The following is a 20,583-nucleotide window of genomic DNA, read 5'->3' as shown; positions in this document are numbered from 1 at the left end:
TGGTTGCTACTGTAGTTCCCTGATGGGCCTCCACCCGTAAAGTTACTGGTGATAAGAGCACGCGGCTGACCACCTTTAGCTAATTCAAGTGTTATATCTGCTGAGTTACCATCACAGGGATGGGGCTTTCCAAAGGAAGTGGTATGTGTCAAGGAGTAGTCTTCAGCATAAACTGCTGCTTCATGTAAATTGTCTACCTTCTGTTCATCCAGATAGGTCCGAATATCACTAGGAAGGCAGTTTTTGAACTCCTCCATCATCAACAGTTGTCTGAGCTGGTTAAGTCTCCATCAACTCCTTTAGAGGTACACCAGTGGTCAAACAAAGTTTCCTTTGCCCGTACAAACTCCACAAAAGTCTGAGTATCTGTCTTCTGGGTGGCTCGGAACCTCTGTCGGTAGGCCTCAGGAACAAGCTCATAGGCCTTGAGAATAGAGCGTTTTACTGTGTCACAGTCAGAACTCTGTTCTATCGATAGGGCTGAATAGGCTTCACGGGCTTTACCTAACAGAGAGCTCTGAAGGAGTAGTGTCCAAACTTGTTTAGGCCATGACAGACTTGATGCAACTTTCTCAAAATGCAAGAAATACTTATCCACCTCTATCTCCTGGAAGGGTGGAATAAACCGTACTTGCTTAGTCACATCAAATTCAGCCTGTTGACTGGTACGAGGTACAGGTGGAGCTGTAGAAGCTGCTGCAAGTTCCTTAAGTTTCAACTGCAGAGCAAGCTCCTGCTCTCGTAATTCCATCTCTTTCATCTTCAACTGGGCTTCACGCTCCTTCTCCTTGTCTTGCAGTTCTACTTTCTTCAGTTCGATAGTATCAGTGGTTGATGGTATTTCATCTTCAGACACGATCTCTTCCTCAACTAAATACTCTATGATCAATGTTCGAATTTCACCCTTTTTCATAGCTTGAGTGGCTTCCAACTTGTAGTGTTGAGCAAGGGAGAGCAGCTCCACTTTCTTTAAAGGATTTAAGGACAATATACTGGGCGATTTTACAAAAGAGTCTACTGAGAACGACATAATTATCCACTCCACAACAACGTAATAGGAACGATGAGAGTAACGACGATGAGAATGATTTGTCTGACTACAAATTTGTAATTCCAAATAATGCACACTGGCGCCGATAACAACAAATCCTGCCTAGTCGAGATGCACAAGCAACAACACCAACTGTACAACTATTCACACCTGTTGAGGTACCACTCGCCCAGTACTAAGGATTAAAAACTTGTGGTTAGAATCGGACAGGGTAAACACGAGGGAGCAGTGAAAGTAGAAAACAAATGTCTCCGCGACCAAAATCTTTAAACAACTTGTCTTCTGGTGCTCCCGGACAAGCCCCCAATTTGTTACGTGACAGGATTCAGCGTGGCACGAAGGATACACACTAACATCCACAGTAGACAAACTCAGCGGTTTACTCTTATTACAGCCCCCTCCACACATGCGCACCATACCATAACAGATCACACTTCTTGCTTGCCATCACCCTCACAGAAGAGGCACCAAAAGTGAACCTCGTGCAAGTGCGAGTGAAGTTGGTCTTCCTCACCAAGTTGAAGAACTACTGAAGTAGCTAACTCCTGTGTCACTTTGTAATTCATACCGTCGAGTGCGGGGACCGGCATTCTATGTCTTCTGCATGAGGTCTCAAGAACAGCCGAGTGATATCACGTGCCCATATTGACCAAAGGCGGAGTCAGGTGTATTACCACAAAAGAAAATTACTGGCAGTAAAACACTCTTTATATACAAATCAGACGTACGTTTACAACAATATCAGTGATTACAAATGCCATTTCTCCCTTGCAGCTGCCAGCTCTTCTACACACAGTAAGCATGTGTCTTCCGCTATTTACTGAACTTTAAACAATCCATATCGCATGAGCTATCATCACGTGATGCTAATCAAATAGTTCAGGACTGCTCTATTAGAGTATATCGATCTTTTGTGATCTGTTGCTTTCGTCTGTGCAGTTTCTGTCTTAGATTTCCTGTTCGAGGTTCAACCTGAAGGGGGTCTCGAACCCCAAAGACCCCCCTAGATCTGCCCCTGATAAGTATGAAAAAGATGGGGATATCAAAGGTGGTGACCAAGAAATAGCTGCTGCAATAATATTGTACTTTTAATTTGGGAGTACAATATCATTGCAACCATTTTTGGCTGCCACCTTTTGATATCACATCTTTTTCATACTAGCCTGTTTTTGGAAGGCTGCACCCTTTTTCACAGGTTGGCTATTTTGGATTAGATATTATTTTACTATTGTATTTGTTTATGCTGGAATTTGTCTATCTTTTTTATTTTTCTACAGAAGCTAGATTTTAAAAGACATTTGATTGTATGTGTACCTGACTGTTCTATGAAGAGATCTCAAAACAGATTGCGAACATGTGTTTGGTTTTCACATTATAAATCATTGATAATTCCAGTACATTACTGAAAGTATGTACCTTCATGGTTACCTGACATGTGCAAGAAAATTAAACTAGTTTACATAAACGTTTTAGCCAGTAGATTTGACAACAAATCACAGTGGGGGTGACTGCTCTATTAGAGTGTCTCAATTACCTGACTTTTATGTATGTTTGGTATATAGCTTTTTTTATTTATAATTTTTTGTAGTACTTTAATAGGGCGCACATTTTCTGTGTACTTCATGTAGAGTCATGGCCACCACGTAGAGTAATGACCACCACGTAGAGTCATGGCCACCACGTAGAGTCATGGCCACCACGTAGAGTCATGGCCACCACGTAGAGTCATGGCCACCACGTAGAGTCATGGCCACCACGTAGAGTCATGGCCACCACGTAGAGTCATGGCCACCACGTAGAGTCATGGCCACCACGTAGAGTCATGGCCACCACGTAGAGTCATGGCCACCACGTAGAGTCATGGCCACCATGTAGAGTCATGGCCACCACGTAGAGTCATGATCACCACATAGAGTCATGGCCACCACGTAGAGTCATGGCCACCATGCACTAGAGTCAGGATCCTAACCAACAAAAAGAAGAAGCCAAAGCTGAACCCAACACTAACCCTAATGCTAACTGAGGTTTGCCTGTTAAGCATAAGAATGTATTTCATTGTCTGTATGAAAGCAAGTTTTTGGTGAGTTTGAGGCAAGCTAGGGAAAGGCAAGCTATAGGCTTTCTCCAACCCTAGCTCTTCTTGAACTTACGTACCAAAAACTTACTTTCATACAACTAGTGTGCTTTATAATTGAGTAGCTTTATTGACACCTATGGTCAGTGGCTTTTTGCCACTGTATATCATGTGTCAGATATCTTCTTAGCCTGATGTTAATAACCAAAACATACCACTTCTATGAAGATGACACACAAAAATAGGACAACAAGTATTACGTGGGACCACAGATTAATGATTATCAATAGGCTCCTCAGCCTATGTTTAAATTATGCTTTGAGGAGTGTCCAAAAATCAAGCCTATTATGCTCAATATTATACCTTCAAAACAAAGATTATGCTTAAAATTTGTTTTACTAGAGTGTATATGATGGATTAAGTGACTGTTCATCGAATATCTTGATCTTATTTCTGTAAAGTGTAAGTAGTCAACGAAGTTACAGTTAATATATTATTGCATGTTTTTAAACAGGTTTGCATTGCAAATCTTAATTGATTTTTGGAAAGCCATCTGACATAATACTGGATGTTTTTGGTTACCTGGTACACTTTATAATTGTGCCAGGATAATTAGCCAGGACCTAATTATTAAGGTATCCTGAGTGTGTTCTAGTTGAGAGGTCCACTATATGCTATAGTGATAAAAGCAAGATGAATTTCAAAACTATTTATATCCTAATACATCCAGCACATGTGGTCACAGCTTAAGATACAGGCAAGTCCCTACCCAAATTGATACACACCTTCCTTCCTACCTACCCTCAACCATCCAGTTATGGAATTTACTACCCCCTGATTAGGGCTGGGTAGTATTGAAAATCTAATGATATGATATATCATGGAAATAATATCAAGATATTACTAAATATCATGGTACTTTTATATAGTTGATATTCACCTTAATGAAAGTGTGTGAATGCTTTAATAGGGTAAGTGACTGTTATATTAGAGGTTGACTGCTCTATTAAGGTATGTTGATCTCAAATCAGCGATGGATGCAATCCTAGAACATACATTGCTAATATATTAGTCCCAAATACTATGGTAGTATCAATATCATGATAATATCGTTCCACAAAAAGTTTGGACAATACGATCATTTGTTTCATTACTATATTGCGATTTTATGGTAACACCAAGTTTCCACCCAGCCCTACCCCTGATGTTGTGTACTAACAATCTTTAATCTATATGTACACTATAATCAGTAACTGAGGTCTGTACATTACCCCCAAATTAAATATCTTTTTTTTTTAATTTGTATATACCTGTAAACTGTACTTCTATAGTTGCAGCCACTTCATTCATTTCAACACCAGGTGCCCTCAATCCTACCACTAGATTATTCCAAGTAACATCAGGATGAGTTTCAAGCCAGTAACTTAACATTGCTGAGCACCGTCTTGTTACTTCATCATAATCTGTAGTGATGACTTCCAACTTTCCCACCTGATCATCATCCAGGAGTTCTATACCAAGCTCATACCATTTCAAACTCATTGGAATTATAACTTTTTTACTCTGTAGCAGTTTTAAAGTTGGTCTAGAATCACCTAGAGGACAAAATCATCAATAGTATATATATAAACAATCAAAATATTTTCTATAAGATCATCCTCCACCACAATCAGTAGAGAATTAGCTATGTAGTGTAGATACACACCCCAGATGTGGAACTAGCATAGTGCATGTACATACTGACTACTAGCATTATCATAGCACCAAGTGCAAAATGATACTAAACATTAGTGTCCATTGCAATTAAAATTACAATAGAAGGTTAATTAATTAAGTTAACACTCAGGTGACTACAATGCACATTGCAGGGTAAGCATAATTCGAGGAAAATGGGAACGGGACAGGAGCGGAAAGCGGGAATGAGAACAACTCATAAAATTCCTGATAAAGGTTATTGTGGATTTTACAGCACAATGTTACTGTGCAGCATTGCTTGAATCCTTTTGCTAAAACAATCAAAACACTCTAATAGAGCAGTCAACAGCATCACAATACTATAATAGAGCAATCAAGAATGTTTTGTTAGCTATCCCACTGGAGACCCACATTGGTGGCCTGTGAATTGATGGGTTATAGTTGCCATGGATTAGGTATATGGACTAGTTAAGTCATCAACATTGAATGTTAGCTAATCCCTTGAAACCATAAAAATTTACTATTATAACATGAATAGGTTTATAAAGGATTCTAATTAGGTTGACAGTGCCTGCATATAGATAGATGAGGGAAGTTGTACCTGCAATTTTAGGAAAAAAGTCACATGGTAAGTATGTGGTATCTGTAGTATGTGTAGGTACAAGGCTCAAATGAGGAGGCTAAGGACAACATGACCAGTCATGACAACTTCTCTTGGAGCCACTTCATTTTGACAAGTGTACCAGTGCTGCATGTATACTCCCATCTATGACTTCTAATTAAGTAGGTACAGTTTTTGAAGCCTACAACAGACACTGTCAGTTAACTAGAAAACTTCATGAATCTCAGTTTTCATCAGTATTAATTTAATGGTTGAATATTCTACTGGTTTCAAAGTAGTAGCTAACTTTCAATATTGATGACGTACCATAGATTCCCTAAAAATATGGCAGAAATTAATTAATTCCGTTCATGTCTGGACAAACAATTAGGAAAATATGTACCAACCTGGTGCTATTGTCGAATTTTGAGATCCATCCCTAGTACAGTCTGCACGCTTCATGGCTAAGTTATTTGCGATCTGACGATACCACAACACTTACTTGGCCGCATCGCTATATACTATGATTGCCTACATTATCCAGGAGGGATGGTCAATGTCATTACTACATCGCTTTTGAATACAATCACCCAGACGTAATATTAAGGATTTCAACAAGTAATAAAAATAGAAACCACAATCAATAATATTATTAAACTATCTCGCTACCAGATGCTGCATGAAGTGTTCCATGGCTTAACAAAGCGTTATAACAGGGTGTATCATGTTACAAGGAGATGTGGGGCCAGGATAGATTTTATTCTGTGAACAGAACGAACGAAAATTGTCTTGTGGTAGCCGTGTAGTCACACGATGATATCGTTGGGTGCATTTCCTAAACAATTTCACACTTGGTGCTTCATCCAGCATCGAGGTAGCATATTGTGTAAGGTCACTGGGAATCCTCAGTACTCAAGAGACCTTTGTCAACTAGTACTCCAAGTGCCGAAAAATTAGCACACTTATAATTAGAAACTTTCCTGCATTAGTCGAAATTTAGAGCACATTGCGTTCAAAGCACGGGGAGTGCCAAATATTTAGAGATGCCGAAATTTCAGGGAATCTACGGTAGCTAGTCTATATCATACAGTACGATAGTAACTGTATAAGTAGGGATCACAAAGGAGTGGGCGTAGCCAACAAAATAACATCACCCAAAAAAACATCAATTTTCCCAGACGACCATAAGGCACTATTGGTTAGGTAAAACTAAGCCCAAACAAGCTTTCAGATCAACCCGAAACACTTTCAACAAGTTGCTATGGCATTTTTTTTTTAAATATTCAACGGAATTTTCTGATGACTGACTGACTGACTGATTCCTTCAGACAAGCATAACTCGATAACAGCTAAGGCTACGGGCTTGATTTTTTACTGCTCGACGTCGCTTCGACCCAACAGGTGCCTTTCTAGACTCTGGCCTATTATGCCCAAAATTTTACCTATTATGCTTTTGAGCATTGCTCAAAAATTAAGCCTATAATGCTTAAAATTATGCTTTCAACACCAAGATTATGCTCTAGAGCTGACTGTTTTATTAGAATATATCAGCCTTTCCTGACTGCTATATTAGAGTAAGTGACTGCTCTATTAGAGTATCTCGATCTTATTTCTGCAAAGTGTGAATAACCAACAAAGAAAATGTTTAGTAAGTTATTATGTGTTTTTAAATATGAAATGCACTAATAATACTATTGGCAGTGAATACTTGCTTTCTTTCAGGCGCGTGTATTGCGCATTTTAATTAAATTTTCAAATGTCGTCCCTATTATGCTGGCATTATGCTTGATGCTTTTGGTCACCTATTAGGCTTTAAATTATGCCGGCATAATCGGCCGGTGCCTATGCCTTTCACAGTACGTACAATGCATTCTTCATGGTCTGTTACTAATGATGGAGGTGACTTTATTCCCCTAGTTTGTGAATCATTCGGTGTTTGGTCTCCTTGGTTTGTCTCGGAAGTTGGCTCGGAGGCAATTGTTGCAAAGGTTATCAGTGACTTTATGGAAATACAATGCCAAAATGGTCCTCATGTTCTTTGCTTGGAGGACACTAAAGATTTTGTTTAGGTTTTATAATGTAGTTAAGTAGGTGTAGCTTGTAAGTAGTTTAGTTTATTGTAATTAGTGTGGTAGAGTTTGTAATTAGCTAGTCTTTGTACTCTTTTGTGTTAGTTAACTATTTCTTCATGGATTACCAGTCTCCTCCTTTGTGTGCCATTCATCTTTGCTGACAGCGAAAGGTGTCAATTTGGTGGTAGCACATGATGGCTTCCCTTTGAAACAGAAATTGTCCGTATTTTTCATAGTGGCTATTATGATTGTAGAGGTGCTTTTCAAACAGTTCTTAATTCATACTGCTGTGTAACGGGTTGAACATAGCCAACAGCGAAGCATAATGGATACTTCACTTTTCAGACGATAATTAATATAATTGGGGTGTACAGCACTATTTCTTTCTTTTGGATTGTAGAGGTGCTTTTCGAACAGTTCTTGATTCCAAATGCTGTGTAACGGGTTGAACATAGCTGATAATGAAGCGTAATGAATACTTCACTTTTCAGACAATAATTGATATAGCTGGGGCTTGCAGCGCCATTTCAGATGTGGTGTGCGTGGGTTCACCAGTCATAATAAAATTATTTACAAAAAAAGTTAACAAACAAGTACACAAAAAAATTTGGAATTTTCAACTAGAGTAGGGACCATAACACATCGATAAAAAGTACTGAAACAAGTTGGAGTAGTCCATGATATTAAATCACAGTAAAACAATAAGAAGTGTTATATCCCTGCCAGGGGCAGATCTAGAAATTTTCAGAGGGGGTTTCTGGTTCTCTGGAATTGCAACTTCAGCCTAGCTGCAAGTTGAAGACCAAAACAAAAAAAGAAAGAAAGAAAAAAGATCACTACGTGGTTTTGAATGCTGTGAAGATGATCTCAAAGGCAAAGGTATGAAGTTTAGCCAATAGAAAAAGCCATAATATAATACAGTATGTATTACTCTTTGTAATTTTTATCACCCAGACGAATCGTAGGGGTGCGCACTATTCCAGAGGGTTTTTTTATCTTTTTGTCCCTACTCTAGTTGAAAATTCTAATTTTTTCGTGTACTTGTATATATATATATATAAAGAACTTTGTGTGGGAGGATCAAAGCAAAAAAGTGTTCTGTGTTTGCCATACAAGCACAAGTGTTCTATATTGTGCAGTTATAGAACACTTTAATAGACTACGGTTCTACATCAAGTATTTATAGAACTGTCAAGTCTATTTTGCAGGCTGATAACACATCAATAAAAGGTACTGAAACAAGTTGGAGTAGTCCATGATATTAAATCACAGTAAAACAATAGGAAGTGTTATATCCCTACTATGCTTAAGTAGGGATATAACACTTCTTATTGTTTTACTGTGATTTAATATTATGGACTACTCCAACTTGTTTCAGTACTTTTTATCGATGTGTTATGGTCCCTACTCTAGTTGAAAATTCCAATTTTTTCATGTACTTGTGTGTATATATATAAAGAACTTTGTGTGGGAGAATCAAAGCAAAAAAGTGTTGTATGTTTGCCATACAAGCACAAGTTTTATATTGGGCAGTTATATAGAACACTTTAATAGACCACAGTTCTATATCAGGTAGTTATAGAACTGTCAGGTCTATTTTGCAGGCTGATAGCCTACTTTGTATGAGTAATCACTCATTCTGGCCAGTACCAACCAATCAACCAAACCAGTGTAGGCTGATAGATAGCCTGACTGCGCTGGCTGACCAGTCAACCCAACCAGTAAGAGCAAAACCACTCAATTTAATTTATAGATACACTTGAAGATTTTGAGTATGGTTGCTTGTGGTCAGCAGCAGTGAACGTTCTTATTACGTTTTGTTCGCATAAACGGACAAGTCCCAGGAATATCACAGAAATATGCTTATTAAAGTACCACAATCGAAAACTTTTAGTTGTTGAGAAGACAGACTAGACAGGGGCGGATCCAGGAGGGGTTCAAAGGGTTCCATGGAACCCCCCTTTTGAAAGAGCCTCTCTTACTCGAGATACCCTAATAGAGCAGTCAAATCGAGATACTCTAATAGAGCAGTCACAGTAGTCTTCTGAGGAGCAGTATAGCAAGCTATGTATCCAATTATAAATAAGGAAATACAGTTGGTGAGGGAATCTATGGTGAGGGAAGCTATTGTCAACAGGTGACCTTTTTTGGGGTCTTCAACTTACAGCTAGGCTGAAGTTGCAATTCCAAAGTGGAACCCCCCTTTTTAAAAGTCTGGATCCGCCCCTGCTAGTCTCACAAAACAACTAGTGCAGGTGCAGCACAGGCGAAATGCAGGTGCAATGCCTATTCTACTGATGATAACACTACTCTGTGAGTTTCTAATTGTTTCGTGTGTCTTGTGTGTATCTCAAGTTGACAGTTCTCTATACCAGATAAAGCACTGCCTTCGCTCATGCTATACGGGAAACATTGCATTCAAAGAGTGGTCTAGAGAAGAAATATAGCACTCAGCTTTACCTCATGCTATACTTGTCTCTTGCCTAGGCTTGCGTCGATTATGCCAGCATAATTTTTGGCATAATAGGGCTGGAAAAGCATAAAGCATAATGCTGACATAGCTAATAGAGCATAATTAGGAGCATAATGTGCAAATTTCTGCCACAGTAAGTATAACTTCTGCTATAACAGTCAAAAAGTCAAGGGCAAACCTGTTTTAGATTATGAAATGATTCCTGACAAAGAGTAGAATAATGCACTACTACAAGTTTACAGTGCTCAACAAAAGTAATGCTTTTCATTGTGGGTTTCAGTTTTATGGGACACATGTAGTCATGTTCCAACTAAGGCATGACAAAGCAGTTTAGCTGAGCTTCAATCATTGAATTAGGAATTTGTGACATGTACCATTGTCTGATTTTGAATAAAATGTGATATGATCATTATGATCATTATTGCATGGAAGCTCGATTGGAAGATGCTCTGAGAGTGATGATGATATTTTAAAAGGTTAGTGTTGAGTCAAATAGCTAGTGAATGTGTGGACATCGAAAATAGTGAAGTCTCTGCAGGTATGGAGTAAGACTGGTGTTAATAGGAAAATATTCAAAAAGATTGAGATTCTCTAATAGAACAGTCATCGCATGCAACACAGAGAACGAGAACCATTTAAGTGTTTATCCCCAGGAGGCTAATATTTTTTGGCATGGCACTGCAAATCAAGACACACGGTAGTGTGTCGTGCGGCCCAAGAAGCCGGCGTGCCACCCGTGAGTATATTAACAGGAAGAAAGAATACGCAATTTTCACATCTATGTAGCTCTGTGATCCCTTATCCGATTGGAACCAAATTTGCTAGAGAGGTGCCGGCCAGCAAGGGGAGTCTACACACCAAATTTGAAGAAAGTCGCTCCAGCCATTTCCGAGATACGAGCGAACAAAATTTCGTTTTAATTTCTTCGTTTTTTCTTCTTCTACTTCTTCATTTCGCACACTTCGCAAAATCCGCCATAAAACACAAATGCGTGCTCGGATCGGGCTGAACTTTGGCACACTTAAAGGGCTCATTAAGGCGGATCTCTGTACCAACTTTGGTAGGAATCCGATGAACATTCACGGAGTTATGACCGATTATGTGCGTAAAATAAGGTCGATGGTCTGTCATGCCTACAGGGTAAACTCCTTTGAGGAATCAGTTGAAAATTGCTATGTAGATGGAGCAACCATCGTAGGAGTGCCTTTTTGTGGTTTGAAAGGAATCGGGATAAATACCACGGAGATATGACACAAAACCCGACCTGTGTCAAAATTACGCGATCGATTTTTATGAATAAAAATGCTATTAGTTTTCGTGTCTATCAGGCAAACCGCTTACAGCAATGAGCTGAAAATCAGTATGTAGCTGGAATAATCATCATAGAACGTCCTTGCAGTAGTACAGAAGAATCGGATTACAAACCACTGAGTTATGATTCCAAAGGGAACTACGTGTAGCAAATGCGAGATCGAGATACTCTAATAGAACAGTCACCCTAATAAAGCATTCAGCTGCATTTATAATTTACTTAATTATATTACATTGCAAGTTATTCTGTAGGGGATTCAGCTACAAACAAGTCACCCTGTAGTCAGATCAGCCAGAAGAAGGTACCTAATAGAGAGTTCAGCTACAAAGAAACCATCATGTAGAGAGTTCAGCTCAAACAAATTGCCCTGTAGAGAAATCAGCTAGAAGAAGTTACCTTGTAGAGAGTTCAGTTACAAAGAAACCACCATGTAGAGAGTTCAGCTACAAACAAATCACCCTGTAGAGAGTTCAGCTACAAAGAAATCATCATGTAGAGAGTTCAGCTGCAAACAAATCATCCTGTAGAGAGTTCAGCTATAAAGAAACCACCATGTAGAGAATTCAGCTACAAATAAATCGCCCTGTAGAAAGATCAGCTAGAAGAAGTTACCTTGTAGGGTTTTCAGCTACAAACAAATCACCCTGTAGAGAGTTCAGCTACAAAGAAATCATCATGTAGAGAGTTCAGCTGCAAACAAATCATCCTCTAGAGAGTTTAGCTATGAAAAGATCACGCTGTAGAGAGTTAAACTAGAAGAAGTCACCTTTTAGAGAGTTCAGCTACAAAGCAACCGCCATGTAGAGAGTTCAGCTGCAAACACATCACCCTGTAGAGAATTCAGCTACAAACAAATCGCCCTGTAGAGTGACCAGCTAGAAACAAGTCACCCTGTAGACAGATCACCTAGGAGAAGTTACCTTGTAGAGTGTTCAGCTGCAAAGAAATCACCCTGTAGAGAATTCAACTACAAACAGATAACCCTGCAGAAAGTTCAGCTAGGGTCAAGTCACCCTGTAGAGAGAATCCTGTAAAGTGTTCATCTACATACAAGCAGATCACCCTGTAGAAAGTTCAGCTACATTTCAAGTCACCCAGTAGAGAGATCAGCTGCAAATTATCCTGTGGGGATTAGTTGACATGTAATAAATATATGCAAGAGTTCATAATATAATGAACTCTTGATATGTGCATTATATATATAATTTGTACATTTACTGATAAAATCAGAATGAGTTAAAGTATTTATAAAATCTGCTTCATCTTTTTCTTTTTCCTGTGGTAAAGAAAAATATATAGGTTAAAAAGCCCCAAAGCTGGCCATAGGCCGGCTTTGGGGTATACAAATACAAAAAGAAGTGAAATCTAATCAAAATCAGCCAAGCTGTAAAAAAAGGAGTGTGGCCCTTGAAAAGGCTATGGTGAAAAAAGATGTGAAATCCAAGGTGGCGGCCAAGAAATGGCTGTGATGGTAGGTTAATGGTAAAAATTTTAATAACGACAATTCAGGTGAATTTTGTGCCAATTGACCAAGCGGCACCAAATTCACCTGAATTGTTGTTATTAAAATTTTTACCATTAACCTACCATCACAGCCATTTCTTGGCCGCCACCTTGGATTTCCCATCTTTTTTCACCATAGCCTTTTCAAGGGCCGCACTCCTTTTTTTTACAGCTTGGCTGTTTTTGATTAGATACAAGTTACAGAATATACTGAGCAGTTGTTGTCCTTTGAATACCAACTGCTACAACTCAGAAGATCAATCAGAAACAATGCATGATATTTTATTTGCATACAAAACTGCAAAGATAATAGGCAGTAAAAAAATGCTGCTGAGGGACTATAGACATGCCTTCAGACCTCTACTCTAATATGCCTATGAACTCTGGAGCACACAACATTTCTCCATTTATATGAAGAACGTTCCTACACATAGAAAAAACACAAAATAAAAGCATAATGAATTTCTGAAAAGCATAAGAACAAGCATAATAGGCAGAAAATTGGAGAAATGCCAAAAAGCATAATAGGCAAATTTTGGAGCATAATAGACTCAAGCCTACTCTTGCCCACTCTTTTCGTGCTATATTTCCCGTATAGCACTCGTGGCAGTGCTTTATCTAGTACATATATAAATATATTATTATTTATATATAATTACATAGCTCAGTGATGTCATGGCTGCATTGCAGAACTAGTTATTCTTTGTTATGATCAGTGGTTCAGAGGAGCTAGATCACATCAGGGCTGTCCGCTTTCACTAGGAGTACTTGACTGCACTAACTGAAGGTCAGGTGGCTCTTGTAAATTGAATTTGTCTAGCACTTTTACCACGTTTTATAGTGCTAGGGGTGGTGGCAAGGAGAGCTGGTAGCTAACCCCTCCCCCCAAAAAAATGTTGTTTTTTTTGTTTTTTTTTCAATTATCATACATGGTTAATAAAAAGATAAACACTTTAACAGTGGGCAGAGGGGAAAACTCTGCCCAGTCCTGGGATGATGGGATTGTTGCCATTACAGAAGCAGCATTGCCACGTTGAACATCAATGGCAACCTTCTGAATCAAAAATTGGGTGGCCCTATTATCACCAGACTGTTCCATTACCCGGGAACCTATCCGCATCACTAATGAGCGTGCACATGATCCCCAAGCACCCAGGGTCTCAACACATAAAGGGGAGAAATGAAATGATGGAATCAGAGAAGATACTTTCTGAACTTAGCTGACTCTGCAGAGTTTGCCAGCCGGCTGGCACCACTTGCAGAAGTAGATAAACTAGATGGGGCCAGGGTGTCTGAACAGGTAAAGTCCCAGAGCAAGGGTAAGCCCGTGACCAAGGAATCAATGACATGCCATCTGGCCTCTTACCATCATTACGACACACACCGACTGGCAGCAGGTACTCCAGACACCAGAGCGCGACGAATAGTTTCATTCATTGTAGCGTGCCGAGGAATACGGCCTCCACTATGCCTGCAAGACAAACTGTGAGTTCCAAAAACATTAACTTTTCTGCCACATACACACGTATGGTCGACAATGATGAGAACACCTAGACGTAGACCAAGAGCAATCCTCAAAGATTCATTATCCAGCTTAGTGCCCAAGGAAGGTACAGGTAGAGCACCAAGCCATGCACCAGACTCTGAGGAGGAAACTGACAATAGACGAGCCTTTGTTTTAGCATCAGAGGCAGAGTCCAAGAGATGAAAAATGGTGTTTGTGAAGCAGTTCGTCCCAATTATGTTGATAATGTCTGCAGTCTTCAGGGGGCATAGGATACTCAGCAGACCATTGGTCAAGAGCCTCGTGGAGGAGAGAAGATTCAACAGTTAGGCCAGAAGGAGTCAAGATGGAAGAAACTAGTTCGGAGGTACTATGAAGGGAAGAAAGATAACTGGGAAGACTTAAATCAGATTCCCAAACCTCCTTTGGCAGCAGGGAGAATATACTGAGCCCACACAGAAGAACTGCTGTTTATGTTAGTAACAGTCTGGAGGGAAGTGCAGATTAAATCATCAAACTTCTCTAAAAGTCCAGAAACCCTCCAGGATGGAGAAGTGCACAGGAGATAAAGGAAAAGACAATAGTTAATGAGAATATTTGTAAGTGTGAATCACCACAAGGATTTGAAAGTAAGTTTAAATTGTTTATGCATTGGCATATCAGTAAAAACATATTATATAAATTCAGTATAGGGCGTGTCCTTCGGTATTTTATTTATTTAGTATGATGTTTCAGGACACAAGTACAGCATGGCCTGTGCTTTTTAAGACTATATCTAAATATAATATCACTGCATGCGTATCCGAGTCAGCACACATTAATTATTACTAACCAGAAATTTGTTTCGTCGGAGGGCGTGTCACCGTCCGCCCGCCAGGATCAGCCATTATCAATACCGCGTCACAGTGATCACCGTTTCAGCTACTGAATGTGAGTCGCAATGTGAAGAACAACAGCTGTTTATAAAAAGACCCTGCCGGTCAGCAGAACTGATAAACCAACAATTAGCCACCGCAAAACCAAAATAAATTTTAGCTCCGCTGCTCACTGAATTTTATAGGAAGTGGTTACTGAACCGAAAGGCTTTTATTTTCGCGTCTAGTAGTTTCCCCGAGCATTCGACTTTAGATGACGCGAAAAGTAGCATTAGCGTTAGGGTTAGGCTCGGGTTCAGCTTTGATTTCTTCTTCACCTTTAGGTTACGTTCTTCTTACTGTATGGGGTGGATCCGGATGGGGATCCGTTCTTCTTACTTTAGGCCACACCAAGTCAAACGTTAAACCTTAGTTTCTGGTCACCCGCCCGCATGGTAAACCTGGAACCCTAGTTTATGAGGACTATTATTAATATTACAGGTGCTTAAGTGCATGTGACCCAGCAAGACACTTATTTTTTACTGTAAAAGATCGAGATACTCTAATAGAGCAGTCAGGGATTCCAATAGAGCAGTCACACTACTCTTAACTCTAATATTAGGTATATATGCCACAGTAATAAAATGTTTCTAACTATAGCTAGTTTTGTCCTTGATTATATAGCTGTTCAGATTATAACTGTTACTAATGCTTTTGTAACCAAAGTAATTTTAGTAGTATTAACTACTAGCCCATGCAGATGGGCCATAGCTTTAACTTTATAATTCAAATGTAGTCCTCTAATGATTAGTCTAGTAACTTCAAATTCCTTATCACTGAACACTGCAGGGGTATGGAAAGCCGGCAACATTCGGTGAGCTTAAACTTAAACTTTTCCATAACTAAAATTAGATTGGCAAGTAGAAACCCTTATAGTTTAAACATTCCCAGATGATCACTAAAAAACACTAGTCTGGAGCACTCAATGACTCAAAACTTTGACAGTTACTTTTCTCAAGGTTACTGAATAGAAGGCTGGAAACACATAGCTAGTGGGCTACGACTTCACATCTGAATGAAGAATTTCTGATGTGAAAATAGAAGTTAAATTTCATTTTGGATCATGATTATTTGAACAACTTAGCTATATAAGTCATAGTAATACTTTCCTGACATAGCTAATGAGACATTTATTTCACTTGGAAAGCATAAGTAGCTACATGAGCAAAACATTTCCTATAGTATATTCTAAATAAATAAATAAATATACTTAAATGCTATACATCAGTGTATAGCTAGCCATGATCCATCAACAACTTTCCTAGTGCATTTTTTGCCGAAGCACAACTACTTATGTTGTTGGTTAAGTTTGACTAAAAACAAAATCAACATGAATTTGCTAAATTGAGCAAATAATAATACCATACAGTATATTGTCACAGTAGAGTCTATAGTCCTGAAGTCCTGATCATCCGCCCGCCCGCATCCATTTGTAGGCTTGGGAGTGACCAGAAACTAAGGTATTACTTGGAGTGGCCTTATGGGGTGGATCCGGCTGCTGTAATGGGGTGGATCCGGTGCTGCTTGTCTTTTTCACTTCTGAGGTCAGCAATTAGATGTCTGGGAGGTTCTAGATCCTCAAAGGGGTCCTTTGGCCACTCTTTAGGATCAGCACCAATTGACCTCATTCAAGTAGAGTCAAGACTCCCATCATTTAAGCAGTAACTCTTATTGTTTGTTTGTTTGTTTGTTTTTGTTTTGTTACTTTTAATTTGTTGCTCTTGTTATTTTATTGGTTGTGTAGGGGTAGTAGGTAGCTAGCAGCGGTAGCACAGTGGTAGGGCCCGCAAACCAAAAAATCGATATCTTCAAATCAACTTACAAAGTATAGTCATGTGTAGGGGTAGGTCTAATCAAGAAAACACTGGAGTGGCAGCAAATTTCGTCCATCTATTCTAGTGAAAATAACGCGAAATACCTTGAATTCGATCGATTTTTCGCAGTCGTAATTTGCAATGTTATTCTTTTGGGCCAAAACTCTCTCTCAAGTTTTGAGAGGTTGTCCACTCTTACTATGGAGTTTAGGTAGTTTAATAAAATTAATCAATATTTGGTGGTGGCGTCGCAAACATCGCCGATCGGCGAAAAAGAAAGACGTTTCGTGATCTGGAGTGCAGCAGACTTGCAGGAAATACTACAACATTTACTAAAGTGATCACCTCCAAGTCAAGTACCTGTGTGCAGAATATGGTGTGGATCGAAGTTTGTTGACCATCTGGCTGAGACCAACCTCGCCAGATTCATAGTAGGAAAAATTCCTCCGCTTCAACAAATACTGCAGTTCCGTCCACATAAGCACCTTTAAGTGTGTTGAATTATGGAAATGATTACTCAGCACAAGTACAAACTTCCAGCGAAGGCTAGATTACGAACACTTTAATCAATTACGGCGTGTGAAACGCGATTTATCATTTGCACAAAATCAAGCCTCTCGTAGTTTATTGTAATATAATTTTGCTAAAATATTGTTGAATATACTTGACAACTACTCTGAGTGCAGTTAAATAATCATTTTTGTGATTGTTGATCAATTCCAGTAACATTATGTATGAAAAATCAATTTCTGACTGTTCTATAAGAATTTCTGACTGCTCTATTGGAGAGTTTCCTTCAAGTTATACATATTATAGCTATGTTGCATTGGTGTAAATTGACCTATATAATTTAATGTCGCATATTGCATGCTATAGTAAAATCATTGTGCCTTTTTCTGAAAATATCTTCTTCCTCATACTCAACAGGGTTAAAAGGTATAGTCTAGACATATAGCATCTGCATTTTCATTATGATATGTGATGTACTATTATTTGGTATGTACATGCTGAGCTCACTTATATGCATGGGGGCAGTATTAGCATTAATTATAGTAGCTATCAAAAGCAGAAACCAAGGGTTTGCTCCAATTCCATAGTTGATGGTAAGGAAGAGTGGCTCTGCCGACTACTGTGAGGATAAGTACAATAAAATCAAAAGTTGAATATACGCCTGAAAGCAATCTTCAAGCCAACAGTTTAATATATGTACATTTTGTATATCCTTTCTGTGTGGGCCACTCTTATATATTCCATGTAATTTTCCAAACTACTAAAATTCTACCTCATAAACTTTGAAATCATGCAGGACCCAGTGAAGGACAAATTTTGAACTGTTTGAATTTTGTGAAAAGATCTTAATATATTAATATGACAATGTCATTGCAATAATTACTCTAAATTCAATGACATGTGACTACTGCTCTTATTAAATGTTTGATCTAATCCATTATAACTATGTCAATTTTCAAGTTCCAGTAAATCATCCGATTGGCATCTCATTTCTTCCAAATCACAAATAACTAAACTTCATTTTTAGACATTTTGTGTCATGAAAGCAGGGCCGCCCACAGGGGGGGGGTAACTGGGGCATTTTTCCCCGGGCCCCAGCCTGAAAGGGGCCCCAGGAGGCCCCCTTGAATACCTGTTAAAAGATCGATATACTCTAATAGAGCAGTCAGAACTAAATACTCTAATAGAGCAGTCACAGTATTCTTCAGAGGAGCAGTGTAGCAAGCTTGTAGATAAGGAGATATGGTTGGCGAGGGGTAGCTATTGTCATTGTCAGTGGGTTGTGACCTTTTTTTTTGGTATTCTAATTCCAGAAGTTGTGATTCAGACAGAATGGAAACATCCTTGCCTCTGGGGCCCCACTTTAACTCTTTGCCCTGGGCCCCTTAATTTCTCTGGGCGGCCCTGCATGGAAGTAATACTATATATATTTTTAATGTCTTGCACAGGATATGATAATAGCTACTAGACATAATTGAGAATGAATAAGTTGCAATTGGTACTTTAGTACAAAATTGGCTACCAGGAAATATCACGGCTTTGTATGATAGTTTTCCATGCAGATGTGATTTCAAGGCATGTAAAAACTTGTCTGGGGAGCATACCATCTGACCTTGCATGCTACTGCACGTGAGTATCACATGAAAATAGATGACTAGATAATTATAAGCTCTGATTTAACTATCAAAAAGGTGTGCATGATTATAACTATGCTACATGACCTGCATAGTTATAGCTATAGAGATCTGGCCATGCACTCAAGACCTCTGGACTCCATCCTTGCTACAGAAACGATCATCCTACTGTGCTCACAGTGATTTATAATCATATCAAGTCAGCAATATTATGCTGAGTCCCGTAAAACTTTCATTGCAAGTGTTTTAGTTTTGAACAATAAATTGCGTTATTGGCTAACTGTAAAATTTACCGTCAGTAATTGAGCCATCGCTGTAAGTTTATACTTACTCTGAGCAATCATTTCCATACTTCAGCACACCTAAAGGTGCTTATGTGCACGAGACTGCAGTATTTGTTGGATCGCGGAGGAATTTTTCGCTAAATCGGGCGAGGTTGATCTCAGTTAGATGGTCAACAAACTTCAATCCACACCATATTCTGCACACAGGTACTTGACTTGGAGGTGATCACTGCAGTAAATGTTGTAGTGTTTCTTGCAAGTCTGCTGTGCTCCAGATCACGAAATGTCTTTTTTTTGCCGATCGGCGATGTTCGCGACGCCACCACCAAATATTAATTAATTATATTAAACTAGACTACCTATACTCCATAGTAAGAGTGGATAACCTCTCAAAACTTGAGAGAGAGTTTTGGCCCAAAAGAATAACATTGCAAATTACGACGGTGAAAAATCCATCGATTTCAAGGCGTTTCGCGTTATTTTCACTAGAAAAGATGGACGAAATTTGCTACCACTCTAGCGTTTTCTTGATTAGACCTACCCCTACACATGACTATAGTTTGTAAGTCGATTTGAAGATATCGATTTTTCGGTTTGCGGACCTTAACAGTGGTTAGCCCACTGCCTACAGTTCCAGCAGTCCAGGGTTCGAGCCCAAGTTGAGTTTTGTGGGGTTTTTTTCGTTTAGTGACCCTTTTTTTGTCTAAGTTTTACTGTCGGTTCAATAGCGAGTCCGCCTTATTGAACCGACTTTCGGTTCAGTAACCACTTCCTTTATATAACCCACTGCAAATAAACACCTATGCCATTCAACTCGATCTTGCGTTTATTGGGGCGAGCCTGAGCGAGTCCCACACTAGCAGGACCTTCGTAGCATGGCTCATGCACAAAAGACTACGACAAAAATCGGAAAACTTACACGTACGTCGTTGATAACACAGAGAATAATCGGTGTCATTTACTAATCATCCATAGCTATAAAGTAGGTAGTGGCTATTCGTCCGGTCCCCGACGCCAATTTCACCACGCTATTCGTCCGGCTCGGATCACGTGATCCTCTTTTAACATAATACGGCGTTAGTATACTTGAGCTATCCTGAACTTGTGTGGGAAGATGCAGATGGAATCCTATGACTATGTGT

At 39.2% G+C, this 20,583-nt stretch overlaps 1 protein-coding gene across 1 annotated transcript in view; it reads right to left on the bottom strand.

Moving 5' to 3' along the window:
* Positions 1-15,270, bottom strand: part of LOC136257068 (uncharacterized) — a 65,180-nt gene extending 49,910 nt beyond the window's left edge. Inside the window, exons 1-2 of the mRNA XM_066050180.1 lie at positions 15,118-15,270; positions 4,436-4,720 (exon numbers count right to left, since the gene is read on the bottom strand). Of these exons, the coding sequence (XP_065906252.1) occupies positions 4,436-4,720; positions 15,118-15,172 (340 nt within the window). The 5' untranslated portion in view covers positions 15,173-15,270. The remainder of the gene's footprint in view (positions 1-4,435; positions 4,721-15,117) is intronic.
* Positions 15,271-20,583: the final 5,313 nt, after the last annotated feature.

Source organism: Dysidea avara, chromosome 5, assembly GCF_963678975.1.
Source record: "Dysidea avara chromosome 5, odDysAvar1.4, whole genome shotgun sequence".
NCBI lineage: Eukaryota > Metazoa > Porifera > Demospongiae > Dictyoceratida > Dysideidae > Dysidea > Dysidea avara.
The sequence above is the reverse complement of the archived record's forward strand: the minus strand, read 5'-3'. Positions and strand labels throughout refer to the sequence as shown.